Source organism: Aythya fuligula, chromosome 11 (assembly GCF_009819795.1).
Source record: "Aythya fuligula isolate bAytFul2 chromosome 11, bAytFul2.pri, whole genome shotgun sequence".
Lineage (NCBI taxonomy): Eukaryota > Metazoa > Chordata > Aves > Anseriformes > Anatidae > Aythya > Aythya fuligula.
The window spans coordinates 8,623,328-8,642,307 of record NC_045569.1 but is presented as its reverse complement, the minus strand read 5'-3'; the positions used below and the strand labels follow the sequence as shown (position 1 = coordinate 8,642,307).

The window sequence follows — 18,980 nt, the reverse complement described above, 5'->3', positions numbered from 1 at the left end:
TTGTTAGCGGTATTCAAAAAAGTATAAAGATCATCCTGTTTTTTCCCCATTCTTATCCTCCTTCTCTCTTTTGTGTTTCAGAATGATCACTGCTCAAAACAGTAGCCATACCAAGGGAACAAAGAGGAAACACATGAATGAAATTCTTACCATGCACTGAACAGCACAGCATCAAGCGCAAAGCTCTGGGAAAATGTCTGCTTGCAACACTTTCACTGAACACGTCTGGAAACCTGGTGAATGTAAGAACTGCTTCAAGCCAAAAAGCTTGCATCAGTTACCCCCAGTATCTGAGAAAAAAACCCTCTCGCATGGCAATCTGAAAACCAACGCAAACCAAAGTAACAGCCATCGTGGTGGAAACAAAGGAAACTTCAGACCGCCTGTGGCAAAGAAACCCACAATAGCTGTGAAGCCCACCATGATGGTGGTAGATGGGCAGGGTGTATGTGGCGAAATCAGCGCGACGGATCAGTGTGAGAACAAATCGGTGCCCCCAGGCTGGAACCGAAACAAAGCTGTCTTGAACAAAAAACCACTGAACAATAATAATGAAGATGAAATTGAAGGTTATAGCCATGTTCACAGGCCTTATGGCAACAACGATGGTGTAGGTAAGATACCAAATAATAATAATAATGGACTGACAGAAGTTTTGAAGGAGATTGCAGGTTTGGATACCACACCTCAGCTAACTGGAAATGAAATGAACTCGAGAGAAACCTTCTTGGGAAGAATAAATAATTGTTATAAAAGATCATTAGAAAGAAAGATCCCTCCAAGCTGCATGATGGGTGGAATGAAGGATTCGCACAGTAAGCATGTTATTCTGAGTGGAAGCACTGAAGTAATAAGTAATGAAGGTGGACGTTTCTGTTACCCTGAATTCTCCAGCGGAGATGAGAGTGAGGATGACACGTTTTTTGGCAGCATGCAGGAAGAGCATGAGAGCTGGGATGAAAGTGATGAAGAGTTGCTAGCAATGGAAATTCGTATGAGGGGCCAACCTCGCTTTGCTAATTTTCGTGCTAACACCCTGTCTCCTGTTCAGTTCTGTGTTGACAAAAAATGGAACACTGTGCCCCTTAGGAACAAGTCTCTTCAGCGGATCTGTGCGGTCGATTACGATGATAGTTATGATGAAATTTTAAATGGTTATGGGGAAGAGACTGTGATTCTTTACGGGCAAGAGAGCATGCAGAGCATGGTATCTTCTGATTCTACATCTCCTGATTCTTCGTTGACAGAAGAGTCTCGTTCTGGAACAACCAGCAGTTCTTCACAGAAACTCTGTAATGGAGGATTATCTCCTAGCACTCCTCAGGACCTCAAATTGATCGAACCAGAATATGAAAGTCTCTGTGTTAGTCAGCAAGTGAAGGATGCGTCAAAAGCTTCCAGAAATATTCCAAAGAGCCTAGAAACCCACAAGGCAGTCCTTGCTCTTCGACTGGAAGAGAAAGATGGCAAAATTGCTGTACAGACTGATAAGCAAGAGAATAAAAGTTCTTCAGATGTTACTGGTCAAGCTGTAACTATCAACTTGGTGCCTGTGGAAGAGCAAGCTAAACCTTACAGGGTGGTGAACATGGAACAACCAGTTTGCAAGCCATATACTGTAGTGGATGTATCAGCTGCCATGACCAATGAATGTAAAGAGAGTCCAACTGAAACCTCAGAAACCAAAAATGCATCATCTAACCCAAGTTCACCAGTAACTCCAGGCACGCCTATTGCATCCTCTGCAGCATCACCTGCTCGAGTCAATGCTAATCTGAAAAAATCCAGTGCAATCAGATATCAAGAAGTGTGGACTTCTAGTACTAGTCCAAGACAGAAGATACCTAAGGTAGAGTTAATTGCTAACAGCTCAGGACCTTCTGTTCCTCCCAGGAAGACAAGCCACAAGTCAGCTCCTACTTCGCCTACAGCTACAAACCTTTCCTCAAAAACTATCCCAGTTAAGTCTCCAAATTTATCTGAGATAAAATTCAACAGCTACAATAATGCTGGCATGCCGCCTTTTCCTATTATCATTCATGATGAGCCCACTTATGCTAAGAGTTCCAAAAATGCTATTAAAGTTCCTATTGTAATCAATCCAAATGCATATGATAACCTGGCTATCTATAAAAGTTTTCTAGGGACCAGCGGAGAGCTATCCATCAAAGATAAAACTACCAGTGTAATAAGCCACACATATGAAGAAATAGAAACAGAAAGCAAAGTGACTGAAGCTATAGGGAGCAAACCCAGTGAATTTTCCCAAGCGAAGGGGGTAACTAATAACACTGAATGCAGGCTGGGTTCTGTGGCTCAGAAGGTCCAAGAGTTTAACAGCTGCCTCAGTAAAAGTCAGATATCACCACAGAGAAGTCATAGTTCTGACCACAGCTCCCCATCAAGAATTCAAAAGACAACCCAAGAGCCAGCAGATGTGACATTGGAGGCTTCTGCTGGCAACAGCAGTAGAGAGAATGCAAGCACGGTGCTTTCACAGATTGTGGCTTCCATCCAGCCTCCGCAGTCTCCGCCAGAAACGCCTCAGTCTGGACCCAAGTCTTGCAGTGCAGAAGAACTGTATTCCTTACCCCCTGATGCAGATGCTACTAAAAACACCCTGGTACGACCCAAATCTCTTTTTACATCACAGCCTGAAATAGAGCCATCCAAGACAACGGAAAACACAGCCGTTAAAATGCAGAAAGATACGCTATCACAGCCGGTCGCCACCCATTCTCCAAAACCAGTGAGAGGCACCCCAAATACTACAAGTCCCAAAACAGAGCAAGCACCGCCATTTCCTCCTCCACGGTCCACATCTTCACCCTATCACGCAAGTAACTTGTTGCAAAGACATTTCAGCAACTGGACCAAACCAAATAGTCCCACCAGGTCAACGGAGGCTGAGTCAATCCTTCATTCGGAAGGTCGACGAGCTGCTGACGCAAAACCCAAGCGCTGGATATCGTTTAAGAGCTTCTTCCGCCGCAGAAAAACTGATGAGGAGGAAGACAAAGAGAAAGAAAGAGAAAAAGGAAAATTGGTGGGTCTTGATGGAACTGTAATACATATGCTCCCTCCTCCTCCAGTTCAGCGTCATCAGTGGTTCAGCGAGGCAAAATCAGAGACCAGTGAGAAGCCATCAATTGTTTTCATGTATAGGTGTGATCCAGCACAGACTGAACCAAAGGTTGACCAGCAATACAAGAGTGGAGTGGAGTCTGCTATTGCTGATGCACTAGCAAAAGACAAAGGAGAAATACAGGAAAAGTCTCCGGAGAGCTTGGAACAGAAAATAATGAGCCATTCATCACCACCTCTGATTCCGAAGAAAATCCCCAGGTAATCCGCTTGTTTTTTTATTCATTCAGCTGTGAACTGCATTGTATGTACTACCAAAAAGGGAAGAAATCAAGGGGTCTTATTAAGTGTAATTTTTTTCCAAATATATTTATTTTAGGTATCTTAAAGTATATTCTAAAAATCTTTGCTTTATATTGGATATCAGAAAGAATCAAAAAAAAAATTACTGGGAACAGTAACTGCTATTTGGAGTTGGTATTTGCAGGTTCATAATACATTGTGATAGTTATGTTCCATTGAATCAGATTTTCTTGAATTTCTAGTTAAAGAAATAGTTCTTATGTTATAGGAGAGCTAAATAATTCCTCTGTGGAAATAGAAGGCTACTATTTAAAGAAGAATAGAAGTTAAAAGATCTGTGACGCATAAAAGGTGGTGTGCTAACTTTATCTCAGATACCCATGAAAACAAGATAGGCTAATTAACTTGATGCTACACTGCAACATCACTGCTGCACTCCTAAAATAAGCCATGTGAAAAGTAATAATAGAATTAAATTATCTATAAAATAATAAATCTACATTTTGCAAGGCCTTTAGTAATGAATATACGCTGCCCCCTAACAGTACTGGATTCAGCAGAGCCCATTGCTCCATTTCTGCCTGACAATTTTGTTCAGTGATTTCATTTTTAGTATTTTTTAAATCATAATTTGCTAAAATCATGTGTTGTTTTCTCTAGGAATATTTGGTCAGATTATTTATCTTACTCTATAAATCCCAAGTAGTTGAATGTTTTAGGTCTTGGTTTAAAGGCCTGTTTATTCCATTCTCAAGGATACACATGCTTTTTTGAATGTCTCCAAACACAAAGAAATGTGCTTGTTCCAGATACACGTTGTTTTCAATGCACCACAGAGTTCCTACAGTGCATGGCAGTGCATAACCTAGGGTGCTGGAGATATTCATTGCAGGCTACAGCGTGGGCATAGTATGCATTTCACTGAGTATAGACCACAGCTGTAGATGTATTAGACTAGGTCTTCTAAGGTTATTATACAAACTGATTCCAAAATAACTTCATATTTGCATTATTTGATTAATTGCAACAATAACCTACTGGTAGGAAATTCAATTTTTTTTCAACTTTATCACCTATGTGGGAATTTCACAAATGTATCATGGAAAAAAAAAAGTTCTCAATTGTCTTGTCTGTTAAGTAAATCACAGTGACTTTTAGTTAAATGTTTTAAACTGATGAAAAATGACCATTGCATGGAGTGGAATTAAATCCCTTAATATCACATCTTGGGAAGAGTGGTATAGCATTCTCATGGAGGTCAGGACTACTTTCAGATTGTTTGCCCTTTGTCAGACCTGGAACCCCTTGGGGTGTTACGCTGGTGATAGGGTTCATCATAGTATGATGTAAAGCTGGTTTCTGTAGGTTTCAATTTGAATTAATTGCCCCCAAATACAGTGCATATTACAGTTTAAGGCTGAAGACTGTGAAGAATGTACCCAGGGCTGGAATAACTCTTGACAAGAGACTAGTCTCTTTAGACTTACTCTAAATTAAATGGGGAGAAGTAGGCAGCTTTAGAGAACAAGTTAAAGAATCAGGAAAATTTGTGCGCTCAGTTGTCCCTACAGAGGAACACATTCTCTGCATTATCTCCAGGGAAACCTGAAGAAAGTGACTTTGTGTCAACATCTTTCCAGCAGCCTTACTGAATATGTTGCCATCAGCAGGTTCGCTCACCCTCTTGTGCAGTTTGTGTGGTCACCTGTGGTGAACAGACTGGGGAAGTGATCCAAGAAAAAGTAACTGCAGAGGTACTTTTCAGCCAGATTAATTCTCTGATCTCACAAGGGAAGACAGAAGGGAGAAGCAGCTTATCTCAGTGGTAAACAGCTGTAACAAACTGATCGTTGGCACTTGTTCTTAGACTACCCTAGAGATGGTGCTGTTATCCTGTTTTGTATTTTCCACTGTTACTGGACTCCCTTTGGCCCTTACTATTGAAGGCAGTTGGTCATGTCCCATCTGACTCATTTATTCCAAAAAGTATTTTTACTTTTAATTTTTCTGCAAGTCATGGTGATATTGGCTAAAATCATATCTCACCATTTTTCCTGGTGCAAATCAGAATTCTCTGAATGCTAGAATTGGAATTTCTTCTTCCTAACAATATTGTTCCGTGGTAAATTTCTAAAAATTAAAAAATAAAAGTAAAAAATGAAATACTGAGAAATACATTGTTAGAACACTAGGGAGTGGATTATATTTTTTATTACCTTGGTGCAATTTAAAGCCTTAAAGTAGTTTTGTTTTTTTACTTAATTTTAAATACTGTTGAAGAGACAGAAAGAAACCTTAGACTGCCAGAAAATGAAGGAATTTAGTTAAAGGGTTTTGACTTCTCTTTTTAATATTCCAGTAGGTGAGAATCAGGGTTGTCAACTGCCATTTTTGCACATGCAGGAGACATAACAGGTGATGCTATACTTGTTTTGTGTTAACTCATCAGATGTTATTAAGAGGTTAGTTTAGTGTTAATTCAGGCTAAGATACATGTATGTGCCTGGAAAATACTTTTTAAATCTTTGATTAAGCTTGCAGAGGCATAGAGGAAAACTGGAGAGATGTAGATAGCAATCAATGAACGTGACACTTGCCTGAGAATGCCAACACAAGTAAGCTCACTGAAAAAAACAAACTGATGACCTGGAAAATAAGATAAGCTTTAAAAATGTCAGATTACTAGGGGATCTTGAAAGTAATTTAAATGAATATACAATATTTCTTTACTTTGCAATGGATTACAAAGCTGCTAGAGATTGATAGCATAACCACAAAACAGGTCTGAAGGTATTTAAAGTTATCGCCAAGAAAGGTCAGTTCATCCCTTTGAACAGCACTAGCAAAAGGCACAGTTGTTTGGAAAGCTGAAAACTGTATCAAAGAACTTGGTATCGTTTTATCCATGCGGTAGTTTCTTTCTGTTTAGAGCCAGGTTGCATATAAGGTGGTTCCAAAGGAGATAGCAAATACTAATGTATTAACTGTACCAAAAATTTGTAGATGGATTAGTTTTTGCTAAAAATCAGCAATAATGTCAGCCGTATTGTAATTGGAATGGAAACGAGGCGTTCTCAGAACTCTTGGGGTTCATGTTTTATGATACAGAAGGTCTTGCCAGGCAAATGCTAAAACTGACCTCTACAACGGTAACATTTTTGGCCTAAGCCATTGTCAGTGATGAAGGTGGTGTGGCACTTGGTGGAATCCACACAAAAGTTTAGGAAAGAAAGGATCTTCCTATTGCTCAAAAGCTTTGTTTTCTGGTAGATCAGACTCTTGTTACAGGAGTTTCACAAGATAAAGGTTTCTTCCTCATTGAGAGATCATTGCTTACACCCAGGAGCAACTTTTTAGATTGAGCCATTTCCTAAAAGAAAACTGCAGCCCTGCCTTCTGATTCTTCCTTTTCTACCTTCATAAACCATATTAGACCTGAACTAAAACATTTTGGCACCTTTTCTAGATTGCATTGCCTTTGTAAATCAAGGTACAAGTGCATTGTGCACAGCCATTTCCATTTCATTTACATACTCAATTGAGTAGTTTCCTTTCATAGCTACAAGTCACCATAACTTTTCTTTATAGACTCTTTGGGCCAGAGTTGGATGAATTAAAGATAAAATTGCATGTTTACTTGAAATACTTGAAGTAATGAGGTCTGCATATGCATTCCACTCTGGTTTAGGTAAGAAGGCATTTCTTCATAGCTCAAGTTGGGATCATGAATCTAATTCCTAAACTGACGTTAACTTTGTCAGTAGGACTTGAAACTAACCTGGCAGTCAACAGGCATGAGTTCTGTTGACCCATAGATAGAAAAGATCGCTATCCTGTTTTATCTTCCAAAATGAGTGAAACATCTATTATGTCTATAGATGTATATGTTTTGAAGATTTGTTTTTAAACATTTTCCTTAAAAAAGTATACTTGTACATCAGCAATTTGGGTTCTTTTAAGGCTATTATTTGTGAAAATAGCCAATGGGTGTTTTACTGGGCATGTTAATGGGTTCTATACGTATCAGAGGGCAGCAATATCAAAGCTTTTGATAATGTTGTATTATCCTTCAAATCTTACCCCAGTGCCACTCTTGTTATACAAATAATTTTAAGATTTAATATCACTGTAAGGATATGTTTTAAAAAAGAGTCCTCCTTTCCAGTTTGCAGGACCCCTTGTACTGGTTTTAAACTAAGGTTCTCACCTGAATCTAAAACCTTTTAAACATAGCTTGCATAAATTGGTGGGGAGAATTCAAGGATGTTTTTGCTGAAAATAAAGCTTTTTCTTAAGCAAGCCTACTGAAGTGGAAGGAATTTCTACCCAGAAAGCTCAGGTAGAACTATCAACTCCCCCTTCCCCCTGAATCTACCTTTATTTGCTTTTTCTAGGTATCAGCAAGGTTTATTTACTTTAGTCAAGTGCCCAACAATGTTTTATAAGTGTTAGCCACCTACCTCACCTTGTTTCATCAGGGAAAAATTGCCGTAAGACTCTTTCCCCAGAACAACTATAAGCTAAGAGATTCAGAATTTATGTACGTTCAGTAAGTGAAAAGTTAGATGAAGTTTTGTGAAGAAGATTTTTGTAAGTCTTGAGAACAGTTAAAGAACCAAGTGGAAGCGATTTTATTGTTCGTTATTTCATAAATTTAGATGGAGATGGTAAATCGTGCATTATTGTTCTTAACTTCTCCAATACAGTCTGTAAAATGGAAAGACTGAAAACATAAAATTGATAAACAATTTTTATAATGTGCAGTTAATCTGCGGAACTTGTTGCCGTTTTTTTCGCTGACACTAAAGCGCTTAGCAGGATGTCTTTCCTGGATTATGAAATGTATTCCCATTATCCATGCCAACATTGCATGATAAAAGATTTTAAAAATAATAATAATGGAATATCAATTCTCATGCTTCAGGAATAAGCCAACTTCTGTATAATCGGAATTAGGAATAAATTTTATGGCTTAGTTATTACGAACAGCCAGTTGGTGAAGTTTCTTTCACTTTCCTCTTGACTATGTGTGGCTAATAAGGGTGGAGAAACTGAACTGTGTGAGCCACTGGAAAGGGTTTTCTATGCCCGTAGTGTGTTCTGATTTAACCCTGAGCACTGATCATCCCTGCTCAGTGTTTTGCAAAAACGCAGGGGTCTGGGTTCTGAATGAAAGTTCCTCTGTAAGGTGGCATTTTACCACCTCCCAAGCCATTAACCTCTCTGCATTTTTCCTCAAGCATTATTCAATAAATTTATGCTTTATTTTTTAGCTTTATTAGCTTAAAACCGGTAGGGCCTGAGGGAGTCTCAAAGGGATCTCTTTGAAACTAAATATGTCTACAGGTTCCACAGATGTCTTGTATAAAAGAAAAATATTTTTCTTTATCAGGCTCTCTCATCTCAAGCTGTATGACTACCATTGGTTATTGCTTTGTTGATGTCCACTTGGTGGAGTAGACATCAGAGGAGATCAGAGTCTGAGCAGGCTCTGAGGCCATGTCAGCTCTTTTCTAAGTTTCCGTCATGAATTTCTGCCACTTGGGCTTAAGTGCTGCCTTAACAGAACTGTACTGCCTCAGCTTGGCCTTGAGATCTGACCCTACTGCAGGAACACAGTTTCAGAATCACTCTTTTCAAGTATTTCACCTCTTTATTGCCCTTATATTCATTGCTGTTTGTTTAGTAATCACTCTGATTGAGAAGGTGTGCACTGAACAGAGGAAAATATAGGTCACACAATAGCTGTAATTCCACTGTCCTTATAAAAAATAACATACTGCACGGTCTGCTTTCTGGATTCTTACTATTCCAAAAGATTAAGTAAAGTTTTAGACCACATCATCTTCCAAAAACTGGAGGAGGGTAACCTGAGGGAAGAAGTAGAGGCATTTGACCCCGTAGAAGACTGCTTTTAAAATGATTTTGAGCTTGTACACATGTGAATCACAAGCATATGAATTCAGGGGCATGTTATCTGAAGGACAGTCCTTTTTAATGCAGGCTTTTTGCTATGCATAATTCAGCTTCTTCGGAAAGCAAATGTGCTCTCCGTGTATGGAGGGCTTCTCTGTCTATTACCTGGACGTTGTTTAGTTTCAGCCACATGTGCTCAAGGAGCAGAGTTCTCGAAGGTAATTAATTCATTTTCCCTGAAGTTTCTTTCCGAAATAAGAAAGGGAAAAAAGAAAAGGGCTTGGACGGAGCAGACTGTGCCCACGATGACAGAAGCTAAATATGTGCTCTTACGCACGGCATCAAGGAATCCACCCTGGCAAAATAGCTATAAATATCCCAAATAAGGGGATAGCTTCAGTATAATTTGCAGTCAACAAGGAGATATACATTTATACAAAATGGGGCTTAAATGGTTCTAATCTCAAAGAAGGGCTTGTTTATCAGCTGCTCTGTCTGCTTTTCTCAGACGCTAATATATTTTTTAACTGTTTAGACTACTGCATGAACAAAAGCAATTGTTCATTTGGTCCTTGTAGCTTAATGAGTGAGGAGGTTTTCCCCTTTTGTTCTCTCTGTGTTATGTCAGAGATGATTACAGGTTGGCTTTTTTTTCTTGTTGAGTCAGTACACCCTGTATGTGTGCTTGATCTCAGGATCTCTCCCAGTTCACTGTTAAGCTACATGGAAGCATTTCCTCACCGATTTCATGGCCTGACATCTTTTCTTTGTAGCTTAATATGTATTTATTTCAGACACTAAAATGGGTTGGATCCAGGTTCAAGATGTCCCCTTACTTTTAACAGCAGGCTAGTCTAAGTGCTTCAAACCTCTCTGGGAATTTGAACCTCCTTTTCCGTAGCTAATTACCATGACTAAGACCATAGTTGTCATACCAAAACAGTGATGTAGCAGTGTGTGACCTGTTTTTCATCCACGAAGGCAGTGGAAGAGTTAAGAGGGCAGGGCTGTAACCAAGTGGTGTCCCGGGGCGCTTTGGCAAGCCCCTGGACCAACCCCCTAAGGTAAACATTAAGGTGCAGTAGGTGTATCACTCTGTGCAGAGTTCAGCCTGTTGCTTACAGCTTGCACAACTTGTAGCACATCAGAACACTGTGGAATCAATGGCTCGCCAGAGTTTCAAGACATGATTAAAAGACTCAAGAAGGCCCTGAAAGAATTTCCTTTAATGGGGAATTGTGTGAGTGAGTATAGTGGGTGAGTTGTTTTTTTTTTCTTTCTTCCTTTGTAGCTGTTGGTTTACGTTGTTTGGCAAAATGCTTTTGAGCTTAGGTTTAGTGTATGTGCTTGCATGTGTCTCGTATGGAGAATGGGTCTGTTCTGTACCTCACCAATCGATACTAAAAAATTACTTTGAAATGTGATTATTCTGGTATGTGGCAATGACAGAACCATAAAGCTAATAGAAACTACTTTTTTCTGAAAGAAAATGTTCTTATTGAGGAATGCAGGTAACTGTATGATTCACATCAACTACGGGTTTTTAGTTTAATTTCTCATCAACTTAAGAGCCTTTTCACTGCTTATATTTATGTATGCTTTACTCTGAAATTGTCTTAGGTTAACTCTTTAATGTGGATATATTTAGGGCACTTGGAATGTTCTTCACACCATTGCTATGCATGGTACTAAAAATGAACAAAATTGTTAATGCTGATTAAAGACTACAGCTATTTGAAGTCATGCCATTTTTTCTCCTTTACTAACAAGTTCTAATGAGTTTTGTTTGTATCAGCCTGCAGTTAAAATTCATGAGTCTGAGAGTAGAAACAGCATGTGTGTGCTGCACCGTACACGGGGTCTTGTGTTATGCAAACTATTGGCATGTTGTAATCTTTGAAGTCTGTTTGGGATTGCTAGAAGACCGTGTACCAGAATTTTCAGTAGTTTGGTTTTAGATTAGAATAGAAAGACCTATGCCTATAATGTATGTTAACTCTTTCGGGATATTATCTCTCTTCCCACCTATAAGGATTTGTATCATGGAAACTCAGCTGCTCTGCCTGTTTAAAAAAGCACAATTTTTGTTTCTATTTATCATAAGTTGTCTTGTTTTAAATCTGTACCATGAAAATTAAACACCTGTACAGATATCACTTGTGGCGACCATCTTTTTGGAGGAAGTGCCTCACCCCTATCCCTTCTGGAAGTCACAAATACTTAAAAATGTTGCCATTCTATTAGAGCAGACTGGAATAATGAGAACTAGTGAATAGGACATATGCTCTTGAGATTTGGCTATAATCAGTATTTGTTTCTGTCAATGAGAGAGCATAAAGGCATGGAAATATTTTTGGTCTCTCTGACATGTTTTATCTGGCACGTTATTGATAATTGCTGCTGTGTTTTCAACAGGACTTTTTTAAGCCTGAACAGGGTATTTTTTAATATATTATGCAAAATTTTTAAATCGTACTGCTGTAAATATACACAGGAAGCTGATTGAATCCATGATGTTCACAGTTCTGCGCTATAAGTAATCATAGTTCGATTAAAACACCATAGCTAAGAGCAAATACAGAGGAATGTCTTCATGGCTTTCTGTGGCTGCCCTAATACATTAGCAGATGGATTTTAGTCTTGGAGAATTTTATATGGGAAACAGATTACTAGGTTAAATGGGCTACTGATCTGTTTCCCAAAGTGTCAGTTTCCCAAATCCTACCAGTATATGAAAATGTATCATTAAAATGATACGCATTTTTTAAGACTTACAGTCCCCTGGCTATACCCTGGTACTTTTGATTAAGCTAAATCTGTTTTCATTGGTAAAAAGCACCTTAATCCCTGCTGATGTTCTATGAGTTCTACGCATGTTTTATGCAGAATCATTCCTGTGTACATATGCTGATTGTAGCCAGCTGGAAAACATTTTATTATCCTTTTTTTTTTTTAATGAAAGGTATGAACTATTGCTACTGTTTGAGTCAAAAGTTGTTTCTTCTTATTAAGAAGAATAAATATTTTAGAAAGTTATTCTTAAAAGGGGCTGAGGGGGGCAAAAAGGTTATTTTTTTATTTCATTCCCTCTACTAAAGATACAAAATGGAAAATACGGTGTTTTGCCATTAGGATCTAGTGTACATAGCTTTGATCTCCAGGTGATTTTGTTTTGTTTGTTTCAGCCAAGTGCCCGATGACACGACACTGGAGGATTTGTCCCCTCGTGTTCCTAGAGCCGTGTTTGTGAAGCAGGACAATGGCGGCAGCGCCTCGGTCATACCTGTATCAACTGTCCGTGTCCCGCTGGGGGAGGAAGACAAAGAAGAAGCTTCACAATCTCCCGACTTAAATCCTTGCAGTGCTACATACAGCAACTTAGGTAAGTGTATACTCATAGAGAAAAATGTAAGTTAGATCAAAATTTGAGTATCTTTCTAGGCTGTGAAGTACCTTGTCTTTGTAATTTCTCAGTATGCTTTCACAAAGTTAGTTCTTAGACACACTTCTTTAGTGTCTATAGAAAATTAAATTCTCTTGACTCATTCTGACAGATACAACTAAGAAAGTGAAGATTCAATAAACACAAGGGTTTTCTTTTCTATGATGTTAAAACTATGTCCAGGCAGACTTTTAATTGCCCTTAGTGATAAATATCTCAGAGAAGCTTTTCAGAGACACATTGTTTCATCTATTTGGAGGATTTTTTTATCAAAAAGCAGCTTTAAAATACAGACTAAATTATCTAATGCTTTTAGAATTATAATTGGATTTCAGTATTTTTCCAAGCAGCATAAGATAGGACTTTTTATTTTATTTCATCAGTAACTGTTAAATATACTTGCAGTCCTCTTTTGTTGACTAAAATCTTTCTTGTCCTAGTTTCAGAATTTACTTTTGCTCTTTCAGAAAAGTTTAAAATAGGAATATCCCAAAGGTACTGCACAATCTATTCAACTATCGCTGAATTCCAGAATCATATGAAGAAGGTGCATGTATGCAGCCCTTCTCTGGAATACAAGTGAACAAGACAAATAAGCATCTCCCAATGTTGTGAGCCTCCTGTTCTGAAGCATTTTGATGTGGAGTACTGTGAATTTAGGAGTGTCTATAGCCAGGTCTTCTAGAAGGGCAAAAATCCCTCATCTATTTATTTTCAAGAATGTGTAAATACAAGTTTTTCAGTAAGGCTCCAATCATGCAAGCATACTGGCACATTAAGCATTTGGACGAGAACAAACTGACTGCATTGAGATGGCTCACAAGTATAAGTTTGGTATATCCACACATGTTTGAGGGATTGAGGTCCATGGTTTTAAACCCTCAGGTGCATACGTTCCTTAGACATTTAGCAATATTGTTGATTTTTTTTTGTTTAAATGTGAGTTAGTGGTTGACATGTAGTATGTTCTGATAATAAAGGATGAATTAGGTTTAAATTTATTGTTTGGATAGAATAAAGAGGAAAATATCCTGCCCAAGAATTATAGGAACATCTACCAAGAAATTGTAACTCAAGAAGAACTAAAATTTAGACCTTTATGGTGGAATTTAGACCTAATGAATTAATGAATTTAAATTAGGTCTTTAATGAATTAAAAGACCTAATGAATTATTTTCCATTCATTGTGATATATGTATATGTGTGTATCTATATATTTTCTGTATTTATGACATACCTACATTACAGATACAGTCCAGACAGTAGATCTAGCTACACCAAATCTATTTAAAACCTGATTAGCCCATGTTCCTAATTAGACTGATACATAAAAGGATGAAGTTTTTATGGCTTCTACTATATAATTTAATGTGTGAAATACCACTTATTTCTTGTGGTGAGATTGCTGTTTTGTAGCCGTAGTGCTCCTGTGGTGAAGGGATTACTTGCATTTCATACCCAAAGCAATGACATTGTGAGTGTTTTATTTAAATCTTTACTCAGTTTAGCTCGCTTTTCTCCTGCAAGATATTACCCTGATGGCAGCTGCTTCAACACAGCTAATGTGCTTCCATTTGTAGACCTCCCACAGTATCTCACAAAGTGGGAGTAGTAAACTCATGGAAAATGTAATAACACATCATTAAACACTGGAACAGGTTGCCCAGAGAAGTTGTGGAGTGTCTGTTTGTAGAGATGCACAAAACCCAACCGGCCACGATCCTGGGCAGTCTGCTCCAGCTGACCCTGCCTGCCTGAGCCGTGGGTGGGGGCACTCGAGCACCTCAACATGTTCCTTTCAGCCTAAGAGTTTTTGTGATTCTGTGATCACTTCTGTCAGCATTATTCCTCTGTGTGAATGTTCCTTTGTAAAACCATACAAAACTCTGAAGCCTTTGTGTTTTATTCAAACTCTTACCCTCCTCTTTGGGTCTTTTTCAGACTCACTGTCACCAGAGTAAGTTTTAGATATGAAAGAGTTAAATGAACTTTTAGTCTCTTTTTGGTCTGGCTTGGCAAGCTTGCTGCTAGTTGTTAAAAGCAATGCTACCCTAAATGGCACTGAGTTCTCTGGCTGCTGTTCAAACTTTTTTCTGGTTTATTCGAGCAAGCTCACTTTCTAATTCAGATAGCTATCAAGAAATGACTAGGTAGGGACACAGAGTAACTCCTACTTGTTCTCACATCGTACATCACCCAAGCAACAAAATCATACACTTTGTACAGTTAACAAAAACCGATGTGTTTAACTGAAAGAAAGGATAGTAAGAAAAAATGTAAGATAACCAAGTTGGATTACATTTGCCTTTTGCTTCAGCTGAAGTTGTATCTACAGTTACCTTTTTATGGTTACATACTACAGTTTGTGTAGTACTTTGGAAAATATATCGTGAACATAGCAATTTGCAGCATAATGCGCAAGATTGACTTTTTAAATACTATTTTAATACATACCTGTATCTTATTTTATGGAAAGTCAGCCAATATTATATCCTTAGTTTGATAAATGTCTCATCTTCAGTTGTGACACATTACATGAAATGAAAAGCTTGCTAAGTTTCCATCTGTAGTCAGGTACTAGTTTATAGCAGGTACAGCCCTCAAGTGTGTTTGGTTTTGGCCCTCCCCAGCTCTCACAGTTGTCCCAGCAGCAGTTTATGGTCCTGTCCACAATTACTGAAACTGTGTCAGCAATTACTTGTCAGGTACCAAATGGCAGATGCAAAACTTGAGAAAGCTCATTTATAAAATAGGAGCTACAATTGTTATTTCATCTAACATGTCAAATCATATGTTTAGGAATTAAAAAAATGCAGGCAAGCCTTACAAGATAGGGGATTCTCTTCTGAGAATCAGATACAACATAAAAGATGGGATTTTGAGGAAATAGGAACACCCATCATGATGATAGGATAAAAGAGCTCAGGATGTATAAACAGGAGGACACTTCAGTCAGAGTAGAGAGGTTATGTGTGTCTCATTTTTACCACACAGCTGCCATGACCACTGTCAAGCCCTGGTGATCACAGTCGAAGAACATTCAAAAGAAATTGTAGGCTCTAAAGAAAAGCTTTGAAAAGGCCTCGCTTTGTGACAGGCACTTCGTAGTGACAGATTCTAGAAGCTGGATCTGTTCAGCTTAGCAAAAAACAGTCTGATTGGTCTTGATCATGGACTGGGTAGTCATGTGGTGAGCAGACCTGTGATGAGGGATACCTTTGGTATCAACAAACAACAGACTAAATAAAATCCAGAGCAGCCAGTTGAATCTCAAAGTAGAAACACACAAATGTTCAAACCTGTAAGGTGGGACCTGGATGTTTCTGTTTTAAGGTGTGCCCATAATTGTAACAGAAGTAAATTCAGGTAAGCCCTGTGGTTTATGATAAGGGAGGCAATGAACTAGATGATTAAAATCCTTTCGTTGACAAATCTTTAAGTTTTTCTTGTTTAAAATTCATTACGGAAATTGACTTGATTGAATTTGCATCACTGTAGGTAGGTTAAAATATTCTAAATATATTCCGAGTAGCATTTCTATCCTTTAAAAAAGAATAGGTGGTTTCATTATCAACTATTTTACTCATTGCATCTAAAGAAAAGGGGAAAAAAGAGGCTAAGTTTCTCAGTTTTATGTTTGCTGACACTGGAAAAAATAACAAATCACAGCATGTACATGGAGTATTGCCTCAGTCAGTAAGTCCATACAGGGCAGTGTACTTCAGCAAGGCTATAAACAAGGTGATGAAGTCATTGTTGACTAAAACTGGATGGTTCAGTGACAAACGGTCATTACAGAATCCACGTGATGCATTTTATGTAATGTGTATTAGTACAGGTAGTACCTTTAACATGGTGTAAGGGCGGGCAGCAGCAGGAGCTGAGAAGTCACCAAGGCAGATGAGCTGGAGCTTTTATTTATTTAGTACCCACCTCCCATCTCAGGATAGAATAGTACTGAGCAATCTCAAAGTGTTGACGAGAAACTGGAGTTACACCATGAATGTTAGTTAACAAATGTCAGTTTTTCTTTCTGTTCAATAAATTGTCATTCTAGTAAGATGTTTATCAAATTAACTGTAAACAACTGAATATAAAACAGGATTAACTATTACATCCATGTAAATCTGTGTATTGAATAATTTTATAGAATAGTGAACACGTACTGCACTTACCAGAATTGTTGGATGCTTTTGCAGTGGCTGGAAGATGCTTTTATGCATCTGTGTGGTTTTTTTCATGATTTGGTTATCTGTATTAGGGTGAGAGTTCATTAAGGAGTGATGTATTTTTACTAGTTTGAAAGATCAGTATAACTGATCTACTTATACAAAGAATCTTTTCCAATCACATCTATTCTATAATGAAAATGTAGATTGTAAAGGATGATCAATATCTAAGTGCAAAGAAACAAGGCCAGAGAAGGGATAATGTGTACACTGGAGATGGCCAACCTGTAGCTCTCAAGGATTTTACTTAATGAATACTCTAATCAGCCTTTATGGCTGTGTTTTGTAATATGAAATGGGGTTATACTGACATGGAAATTACTAGGACGTCTGACTCCATTCCTGGCTATGGAAACAAGTAAGCTGAGGTTGCTAGAGCTAACACTGTTGGACCACTCCAAGATCCGGCCATGTGGTTGGCCCAGCCCTGTCTTACAGGCGGTTTCCTGCAGGCATGTAAGAAGCCATTCGAAAATTCCTCTTCCTCAATGGTCTGCAGTGTACAGAGTCCACAGTTTTGACTTTATTCTGTTGGGGTTTTGATAGACTTGGTCTTGGAAGGTTGGTTACCCATGTTGCATGTGGATGATAGTTCATTTTTGTTTTCCTTGGCAATGCAAAATGTGAAATCTTTGTCAAGCTGGTGTGGTAAGTTGGACAGCAGCAGAGGCGTGAGTCATTTTAGCCCTGTGGGTCCTGTTCATCTAAGTCCCTCCTCTGGGGAGCTAGAGATTAAAGAGCACCAGAGTGGTCACTAAAACTGAGAACACAGTTAATAACCGTGGTGATAGTGTAGTCACTATAGTGAATACTAGAATATTGTTTTCAGGCATTTTCTCATTCACATGTTCCCACAAGGGAAGTTATCCTTGGATCAGAGATGGCAATGTCATAAAATCAGAAAAGATTGCTTTCAAGAATAAAGGAAAATGTAGGACAGGTTGCAACGTCAAGAGCAAGAAGAGTTTGGAGAATGTACAGAAGCGGCCTGTTGAAGTTGTAGTACCGAACTTACATACATCATGTATTGTAGAGCAATACGTGTCTCAGGAGCAGTTCTATCCAAGGAAGAATGGAAGCATGCAGCATATCACCTATTTGGCTTGCCTGATTCACCAAGAGTTCTTTTTCCAATTAAAGAAGCATTTTCCTTCACAGTTTAGAAATTTCTCAACAATGCATGCTGCTGATCTGATCTAAGCCAAAAAATATAGATACATGGTGTTAGCAAGAAATCTGAACATTGTTACTATATGAAAAACATGCTTATGAAATTGAGTTAAACCTGAGCACAGTGTGTCAGATTTGATAGTTTAATGAGCTAATATAAATAGGTTGCAATGCCAAGCTCTGATGATAGATGAGTTACCTAGAGAAATAAAGTTTTTAGGTCTGATTTAGACTTTCACACCTCTGTGTGGTGTCTGGAGACTTAAAGTATTAATATTAAAATAGTGCAGTAGTATTCTACAGTGCAAGATGATAATATACTGTAGAATTGCTTAAGGGCCTCTATAAGGAGTTAATTTTTTTCTTTCTTGAACATCCTAGAAGCCGTTTCAAAGATCTTTGTAAGCAGTTGCTTAATATTGTGCCCATTTCTCCTTTTCACTTTGTAATGTTGTAATATCAGAAAGTCTGTACAGTAGGTAAGGAAATGGAGTTTTTCAAGTGTGCAAGGAGAGAAGGAAGTGTCAGGCAAGAAAAATAAAATACTTTGGTACTGCTTGGGTGCAAAAGAATATTCTCGTGTCTTCAAAATTTAAGACAAACTTTTTATTCCTAGGCATTGATTAAAAAAAAAAAAAAAAAAAAAAAAAAGGTATGCAGTAGCCATACCATGCTTGGGAAAGGCTGAGTTGGAAGGCCTGGTCATATGGGCATGAAAGAAGTGTACAAGGTTAAGAAGTCAGCATAAAAACAGTTCAGATATGAAGTTTTTCAAACACGTAATCCAGGTGGATAGATTTCAGTATGGAGAACCTGGTTCTTGTGGGGATAAACTA

General features: G+C 38.2%; 1 protein-coding gene across 5 annotated transcripts in view; it reads left to right on the top strand.

Moving 5' to 3' along the window:
• Window positions 1-18,980, top strand: part of PEAK1 (pseudopodium enriched atypical kinase 1) — a 116,425-nt gene that overhangs the window by 80,249 nt on the left and 17,196 nt on the right. For 4 of the 5 annotated variants that reach the window (XM_032194829.1, XM_032194830.1, XM_032194827.1 and 1 more), the window contains 3 exons: window positions 82-3,345; window positions 10,444-10,560; window positions 12,489-12,685. In XM_032194829.1, the coding sequence (XP_032050720.1) occupies window positions 194-3,345; window positions 10,444-10,560; window positions 12,489-12,685 (3,466 nt within the window). In that variant the 5' untranslated portion in view covers window positions 82-193. The remainder of the gene's footprint in view (window positions 1-81; window positions 3,346-10,443; window positions 10,561-12,488; window positions 12,686-18,980) is intronic. The other variant, XM_032194831.1, reaches the window with a different exon arrangement.